The 9,214-nt window shown below is 39.9% G+C and overlaps 1 protein-coding gene across 2 annotated transcripts; it reads right to left on the bottom strand.

Moving 5' to 3' along the window:
• Positions 1 to 310: 310 nt before the first annotated feature.
• On the bottom strand, positions 311 to 8,314 carry LOC137269850 (E3 ubiquitin-protein ligase TRIM33-like). 2 transcript variants are annotated; one of them, XM_067803692.1, is made up of 4 exons: positions 8,274 to 8,314; positions 6,047 to 7,080; positions 5,865 to 5,929; positions 311 to 1,994 (listed from the first exon to the last, which is right to left on the bottom strand). In XM_067803692.1, exons 2-4 carry the CDS (start codon positions 7,077 to 7,079, stop codon positions 1,983 to 1,985), a joined length of 1,110 nt encoding a protein of 369 aa, XP_067659793.1. In that variant the 5' UTR covers position 7,080; positions 8,274 to 8,314; the 3' UTR covers positions 311 to 1,982. The 2 variants fall into 2 exon arrangements, with proteins under 2 accessions (XP_067659793.1, XP_067659792.1); XM_067803691.1 differs by lacking the exon at positions 8,274 to 8,314 and adding an exon at positions 7,368 to 7,829.
• Between the last annotated feature and the right edge of the window lie 900 nt (positions 8,315 to 9,214).

The following is a 9,214-nucleotide window of genomic DNA, read 5'->3' as shown; positions in this document are numbered from 1 at the left end:
CATGGATCAACAGCGGTAAATTTCCATGGCTGAGAACTGTGATTACACAATGCCATTTAGAAACAGGTCAAATGTAACGTATGTCATATTAATTTTGGAATTGCACTTTCCTAGTAAAGTACAAATTCTGGTACTGTTTTGTTTTTGCTGACGATTAGGTGCCTGACTCAGGGTATGTGTACAACCTACTGTTACGGAGGTGAGAATGTTTATATACTTCAGATTTAATCGCTCCATATCATGATAAGCCAGTTCAATATTTGTTAAATTAAAGAAGCATATGTGTTCTGTTGAAGCACAATAAACTGTGTTTACCTCGAGCTTTTATTATCAGATACTGTGAAGTGAACACATTCGTGTCTGATGAAAAACTTACATGGAAAATAAATGCTTCATTCTAAATGTGATTATATAAAGCACACATAATGTTTGAATAACACAGGTAGTCAGGTAGTATCCATATGACTTGATCAGTAATGCCACATTTACATTGACTTCTCCCTGTTACAGAGGTTATAACTTGACTTGCAGTTCACAAATAAAGCATAAACATGAAATGATACCATTAATATCAATGTAATAATTCAGAAAAAGGCTTTAGCACTGTAATTCTAACACCTACAATGTAATATGTGTTTTACAATTAATGTTTTAATGTTATACAATTTCAAATTAAAGAAATATTAAAATTGTCTGTTTTATCAAAACCATACAAACGTAGCATCCATATGCATCATCCAAGAAAAAAATCAACAGCAGCAATGTACCACACCGTGTTGAAATAAACAAATTTACTGGCGACCTTGCACTTTTAGTGCCTTGAACTTATCAAACTTCTTATTGGCATGATCACAAACAACAGTGAAACAGTGTTTTTGTTATCTTGTCAGCCTTGCCTAAACAAAAGTTAAAGCTCCCCCAAACAGCTTCTTGTTTATTTACAGACCGCCGACGTAGATCTGAAATACCCCTGAGTGCGGCATGAAAGGTTAAACCAAACAATTGATCTACACGACATTTTAGAATTGGACTTAAAACATAAAATATTGTAACGTATTCATGATTTGAAATAACTTTTGATGAATTTGTGGAGTCAATTACTTGTTGAAACAATTCCCAGACATGTATGAAATGTGTGATAAACTGGTCAACTACTGGAGAATAATAATCATAACAATAGTCATATGTGGATGCAAAATGTTTGTAATATCCCACAGAATCCAGTCAAGTAGAAAATCCAGTCAAGTTAAATAAGTAAATCACACTCACATGTTTACACAATGTCATGTTTAGTTTATTGTCTAATTCAAGGTGTGATAGATAAGTGACTTCTTGGTGTCAGTCATGGTGATATCTGCTCCACATATCACCTTCATGTTGACTGTGTGGTCACCTGGTAACCCAGCAGCAAACACGGGAAGAAGAGACTCCCTCCACTCAACATCCACCTGGATAAAATAACCTCTCTGTCCAGGTCGATGAAGGCGAGTCTCCCCCTCCCCACATCCAGCACAACGCCATAGTGGAGGGTGGCCTGTGTACCGGGTGTGTCAGACATTGTGTTACTGTAACACTTCCCCTTCTCCCCCTGCTGCCACACCCTAGTACAGAGACCCCCCTGCCCCCACCCCCCATCCCCCAGTATGTCACTTTCTACACTGACACACCAGGAGCGGCGCTGTAGACAAACATACATCTCACTGTCCACCTGACTCTCCTCCACCACACCCACCTCCAGGACAAGCCACCAGCACCCTCTTCTCACCACACCCACTCTAGAGTGTGTCTCCCAGTACTGTGGGGTGTGTGGGGCAGGGGTGACAGTACAGGGGGATGAAGGAAGGGTGATGGAGGTGGAGGCACATGTACCCCGATATTCCCGTAGCCTGCCGCTGTGTCTGTGGTTGTGTGGTGGGCGGCGACCAGCTGACCGTCTGTAGTTACGAGGCACCAGTCTGTGTTGGCTCGAGCAGCGTCCAGTTCTAGTTGAGGACCTGGAAATATACCTTTTGTTTACAGTTTAACAAATTTCACGACTACAAATAACAAATTAGACATTTTTTTATGAACGTCGTTTCAATGTTTAGAAACAGCGCACTGAATATCGGTTGACATTTTCGTCTGTGTGTGAATTTGTGTCATAATTGTCATATGAATAGATATTATAATGCTGTGAAAATGTGTATATGGGTATTCTAAATGTTTTCCATTCAATTTTACACTGACTGACAATGAAATAAACACTCCATGAAACATTTTGTCAAAAACTGTTAGTTGAGCTGGTTTGCTCTCTGTAGTCAGAAATAGACACTTGCCGCCTGAAAACACATGTGTATCAACTTCATATCAGGATAAAACTATCATTGTTTGTATTCTAAACTCTTCTTATACGATTTAGAAAACAATAAGACTACCAAAGTAGTTGTTTGACGATATTTTTACATCCGAATGTTCGACACACACAGTATCAACAGGTAACTTAATTCCACCTACCTACTTCTTCAAAGCTAAGACTTTGTTCTTAATGTTAAAGATAATTTAGCAAAGTTTCTGTGTCGGGCCGGTGGTAAAAGTGAAACCACTTTTGAACGAAACAGAGCCAGTAAACTTATAATCCGTGTAGAAAAAAGACAGTATCGAGGGTCAGATAGACCCTCCGTTTGCTGGTAGCATGATCCTCCAGTCGTCTGTGAGCAAAATCACGGTTTGTGTTTCTGTCTAATTGTAGGTCTCATTTACTACCAGATGATGTAATACCTCTGTTTCTTGTTCTTAATAAAAGTCAGCAAGATGTGGGTGAGTTTCAACTGAATATGCTTGAACTGGTTCATTGTTGTTTAATGCCGCACTCAGCAATCTTCCAGCAACATGGCGGTGGTCTGTACATAATCGAGTTTGGACCAGATAATCCAGTGATCAACATCATGAGCATCATCCTAGTCCGGGAACCTGACCACCCTATACCACTAGTCCATCGCCTTTGTACGACAAGCATGTGCTGCTAAAGACTGAATTGAACTCGGATCTTCATATGAACATATGACATGCTTAGGCTTTTCTAGCAAACACACGCTTACACGTCCTCAACTGTTTTTGACGTGAAGTAAGGGCGCCATGTGAGACGATTTTTATCAACATGTAGACGAGGACATCATTGATTAATACTCAAGATGTTGTCGTTGGCCACAACAATAACGTTCAAGCCCACTTTGAAACATGAGGGCAAACCTTTCATATTTTGAAAATGCGATACAGTGCTTATTGACTATCTTACTCCACAGACAAAGAATTCAACACCAAAGACGTCATCCCTCATAGCATCAGACAGTAAGGAACCCAATTTGTGTATGCCATTAACGGAAGTGCTGCTATCTCCCTGAAAACGGTTATTTTAAGACATCCCCCACTGGGGAGGGTTGTACATGTAACTAAAACATGTAACTTCATGCGATATGCCTTGAAGTCATGTTCACTCGGTCTGTGAAATGAGGAACAGTCTAAGTTAATCCTGTCTGGTGAATAAGATATTTGAATAATGAAATTTGATACCAGTGATCCATGTTCAACTTTATATGCTAAATGCCAACTATTACAAGCTATATAACTATTACATGTACGTTATATATTTTTCGTTAATTGTTTAAAAACGACAGCCGACAAGTAATGACGTATTCGATAAGTACGACGGTTCGTAAGTCAATGTGTAGCATAATCCCTGAAGGTATATGTCACTCGATCTGAGATACACCTTAATTAAGGAAAACACACAATATCTCCTCAACGTAATGGGGCGGTGGGGTAGGGTAGAGATTAAAGCGTTGGTTCGTTATGTTGAAGATCCGGGATTGATTCCAACATGGGAAGAATGTGCGAAGCCCAATTCTGGTGTTCCCTGCTGTTATGTTGCTTGAATATTGCTACAAGCTGTGCAAAAACTCACTCACTCACATGTATATGTGTTTCTGTCATCTGAATCACTATGCACTGACGATATGTTGGATTGTTGGGAGAATGCCATTTTGCGTAAGGGTGTAAACGCGAAATCCGGCTAAGCTGCTCAAGTATAACTTTGTAGACCATTTTGCACGTACCATATATTCAGTGCAAACTATCAGTACTATTTGTTGATAAACCCCAGCATATGTATCAGTTATCAAACCAACCAACCGTGAATACTCGTTCCTATATCGTATAAATGGCATCAGGAAATATGAACTGTGATCAACAGTCTCAACGAATCTTTGTTAAAAAATCGAAAGCAGATACTACACATTTCAAAAGTCTGCTATCAAAAGTTTTGCTTTACTTACTGTCAAATAATCTGTCATAACAGAACATACCTCGGACCAAGTTCAAGAAACAAAGATAGATTTACAAACCTAGCACAACGTGGATTCTTAAAATCATGGGAGGTATGTCTGTAAACCCAGTACCATTCCAGTATCTATACAGCATGTTCATGAGTGGTCAGGTGGTTTGTTGTTTAATGACTCGACGCATCTCGAAATATTCCAGCTAAACAGTGATGCGTTTCTTTTGTTCTACGGTGTATAATGGCACAGTAGCATAGGGATGAGTGAGTGAGTTTAGTTTTACACCCTACTCAGCAACATTTCAGCTGTATGGAGACAGTTATAAGTAATCGAGACAGGACCAGACAATTCAGTGATCAACATCATGAGCATAGACCAATGCAACTGGAATACGATGACATATGCCAACCAATTCGGGGAGCTTGATCTCGCTAGTCGCCTCTTAATCACAGAAAGAAGACGTGCCAAAACAAAATTTGATTTTAATCGTGAAAGTTTGTTCAAAGATCTGGGTACGGCTCTTTTGAATACACCAAAACATCTATAAACACAAACCTCAATCTATTTTAATTTCCGAAGTGGCTTTTACTGGCCAGCTGCAGTTCAACTTGCTATTCATTTCATGAAGGAACAAGGATTAGCTTTGAAACTTCGTGTAAGAATAAAAAAGAAGTTGTTATTCTCTGAACGTGACATGTATTCCTGTTCGTCCAATTTCTAAATGCCTTTCAAAAACTAACCAACTCTCGCCATCCAACTGTTGTGCTGGTAACACAGTAAGCTATAGAACCATGTGTAGCCTTTGGTATCTACCAGGCCTGTTTTTGTCACTAGCCCAACAACCAAAGTATGCAGAAAGTTACTAGTAGAGAATGGTCTTTGACTGATGAATATTGATGATCTAACCAGATAAACGAAGCAACGTTTGAACGGAGTGAAGTTGTCTTTTGAGGATTGATGGGTCTGTATTAGCCTGAATATGTTTATATCTGGATGATGAAACCGAAAATACGGATGAATACAAACAGAACCTGAGAGCCTCTCCGGGTTGTAGCAAAAGGATATACATTGTTACGAGAGTGTATTTTCTGTAAATTGTACTTCTTATTAAGTGATATTCATGATGGGTCACAATTGGTACATAAGTGTTCAGTGCTATTATTTTAGCGGCAGGACATTAAGGTAGTTCTCTTTGTGAATGTTTTGACAGAGGTAAACACGAGGCCGAGAAATTTCTAAGTTGACGGCGACGGTCGAATTGAGCTAGAATATTCAAGACTCAGTGACTGTGTATATATAGGCTAATTGCTGTGTTGACACACTGGCACACACCGATTATCTGGAGTACACTAAACTACCTGCCTCTTTGTCTGTACTTGACCTACATAACTGCTGCCTAACGCTCAGTATAATTGTTTCTCACTCTTAAACCAGGACTTTGGTGAGTTAATAATATATTTGTGACCCATTACTTTATATTTGACTTTATATTTTGAATACTAAGAAAGGAACGAGACATATAGGCATGTTTGTTCATAATAAAGTACTTACCCCCTCTTGTTTGCTCTCAGCATCAGTTAGATGACTACCACTACCATCTGTCTGTGTTCCGTTGTCTGTAAAATAACAAATAACCATTACATATCTATCTGTCTGTCTGTCTGTCTGTCTGTCTGTCTATCTATCTATCTATGTGCGTGTATATGTGTGAGAGAGAGAGAGCAAGTAAGAACCTTGGTCTGAGCCATTTGCACTGATAGACCCGAATTCCGAAATGTCGGATTTCAGTTTATCCAATCCACTCGTGTTGAAAGTAGTTGCAGGTGCGTCGTACGAGTCTGTTGGTAGTGATGTGAGGTACATCTCCGTTGCGTCTTGTATTGAACTCTCCAGTGTCAGAAAGTCCCAGTTTGAAGCATATCTGAGTACTGTCTCGATGTAGTCTGAGGTACACTTGTATCGTTCACTTTCATCGTCAGAGGTGACTTGCTCGCTGTGTAGATTTGATAGTTCCTGCTTCTTCTGATTCTCCAGATTCTCCAGATCGATGGTCAGCTCTCTCTCTCTTTGATCGAGTTGTGTCCGCAGTGAATGGAAAGTGTGGCGAATGGCCTGCTTCATATCCCTGCTTGTCTTCTTTGTGTCATTTATGGCTTTGCTGATACTCTCCAGGTATGCTTGGTGGGAAATACGATATGCAGACACGTTCTTCTCATGTTCTTCTATCCGTCCTTTGGCAGCACCAGCAGCCACATTTAAATCTGCAACGTCGTGATCAGCATGCTCTCCAAGCTTGCATTCAGCACAGAGTAAACTGTTGCAGTTTTTGTCAAAATACTCAAGGGGATAACGATTGTGTAGTTTACAAACTGATTCAGCATACATTCTTCTCGGTATTGTATCCGTCAAGGTTACCACAACATGTCGTCTAGTAGCTTTAAAACTGTCGTGCCAGTTCTGGCAGTATTCGCACTCCTGACACCAACACACAGCCTGGTTGCCGTCATCTTCATGTGTACAGAGAAGCTCTGTGGGGCGATATTTGGCTGTCAGATGGCATATTTCCTTCTGTCTCACTCCATCCTTGTGGAGGGTTGTGTCTGTGAGGTTGACCTCCCTCTGACATGTAGAACATGATATGATACCACCAGCTGCAGATGTCACACATGTTTCACACACAGTGTGAAGACAGGGCAGTAGGTAAGGGGTGGAACCTTTCAATGTAAACTGCTCCTGGCAGACAGAGCACTTGGGGAAGGCGTCCATTCTGAAACACATAAAATATTTGTCTGTAGTCCATCGATTACACCTCACAAGATAGGCACGCATTATCCATCCCCACTCACCTCTGTATATACACCATTTGTTACACCTTAACCCAATCTTCTACCCTGTGTGATATCCACTAGCATGCACTATACACCCCACTCATCTATGTATGTATGCCATTTGATACACACTACGGCTATCTCCCACACTTTCTGATATCTACTAGCATATACTATCAATCCCCACCCGCATCCCCCAAGTCCCTGTATGTACACTTCTTCTTACCACCAATCTCCACGTTTTGATATCCACTGGCATACACTATCATTTACCACCCCAGCATGTGGACAGCACAATGTGTGGGGGTATACAGGTAGAGTACTAGTGTATATTGGAAGATTCGTTTGATACGATAAGTGTTTAGTGACAGATGGTACGCGTGGATGATATGGGTGGATTTGATTATTATAAATGATTGATAGCAGAATATCTAGTAGCATACACTGTTCCCAGTGTACTACACCCGTATACCTATTTTATTAATCCTAACCGTTTCTTATGAACCTTCTGCTATCAATCATTTATGATAATCAAATTCACCCATATCATCCACACGTACCATCTGTCACTAAACACATCGCATCAAACGAATCTTCCAGCATACACTAGTACTCCACCCGTATACCCCTCACACAGTGTGCTGTCTTCCCAGCCACAACTCCGACCTACGTACTCCACTGCGCAATCACAGGGTCTTTAGGTTATCGTGACATGCATTGTTGATCTAAAAATACCCTGTCCTACCTGTCGCGTGGCTTTGTTTACGCCCCCTAAAAGCACCCATAGCGACCATACTGAATCATTCATGTCACAACTACAGGTCTTAGGTTACTCCTTGTAAATTACGCTCCAATCTACTCCATGTTTAACTGCACAAAGTCAAATAGATCTCATCTGGCCTTTTAAAAGTTAAAGTACACAGATTTTGCAACATGTACTACGGGAATGGCGTCTCAAGTGGGATAGACAGTGATAGGATTACCTGTTTGATTGACGCTCGGCTATATAAGCTTTAATTCTGACCTAAGTAGATCACTTACTATCTACAATCTACGTATGTCTCATATTTTGACTGGAACTACATCACTAGAGGTTTAACCGGGATGTTTTGAGACATGACGACGCACCCACCTGCAGGTTCGACTTCCTTGTTGAATATGTCACTTCCGGGTAACATCCGAGTTTTATCATAATCGAATTGTATGTTACCTTGTGTACTGACAATGGATGTACAAACTGGATTTTTTATGACACTGCATATTATGTTAATATAAATGTCTGCCAGTTTTACTACAGTCTCGCGGCGGGACCACGTGATGTGGTAAGAGATTCCTGTACATATAATATATATTCGATCCAAAACTCTCCACCGAGGTATGCATTCAGTAACTATATATGTTAATACAATGCATTAATTTGATTTTTAATAAATTGAAACCTATAAGATTAATGTTTTTACTAAGATTAAATATTTGCATATAATGCTGCATAAATTTGATAACCTTTCACTTTATATCCTTCACATAACTTTTCTCATTTTATCCTTTTGAAGTAAACATTCTTCTTGTTTGATGGTAAATAGGATCTGTATATGAATACCACACGTGCATATAAGTCTATTTACTACACGCACTTTCTCCTGTTTTTAAACTCTGGCTTTCAGCTCCTCACGAATACGACCATACTTTGATTTCTTTAAGAATAATACATATGCAGTACATTGCCTCTCCACCTCGCCGTTATCAGGTTAGGAAACATGTGTCTCAAACTGATTCAGTATCTCACCAGGTAAATATAACGCTTCTATTCGCGTATGAATTGTAAATAACATTGGAACATTTATGTGAATTGATTGTATTATGTTTTAACAAGGAGTGCATTTTTGTCTGAGACACTATCTTCGTATTTTTATCTCAGACTGAGAGAATTGCAAATGTCGAGATAACCCTCACAGAGTTACCTCCCTTCGACCGAACTATTTGTCGATAACTGATGTTAATTGTAGGTGTGTTGCCGACAGAGCATGCATAATCGACTGTTAGAGAATGGATATAAAACCAAGTGACGGAATA

Source organism: Haliotis asinina, unplaced genomic scaffold (genome assembly GCF_037392515.1).
Source record: "Haliotis asinina isolate JCU_RB_2024 unplaced genomic scaffold, JCU_Hal_asi_v2 scaffold_17, whole genome shotgun sequence".
Lineage (NCBI taxonomy): Eukaryota > Metazoa > Mollusca > Gastropoda > Lepetellida > Haliotidae > Haliotis > Haliotis asinina.
The sequence above is the reverse complement of the archived record's forward strand: the minus strand, read 5'-3'. Positions and strand labels throughout refer to the sequence as shown.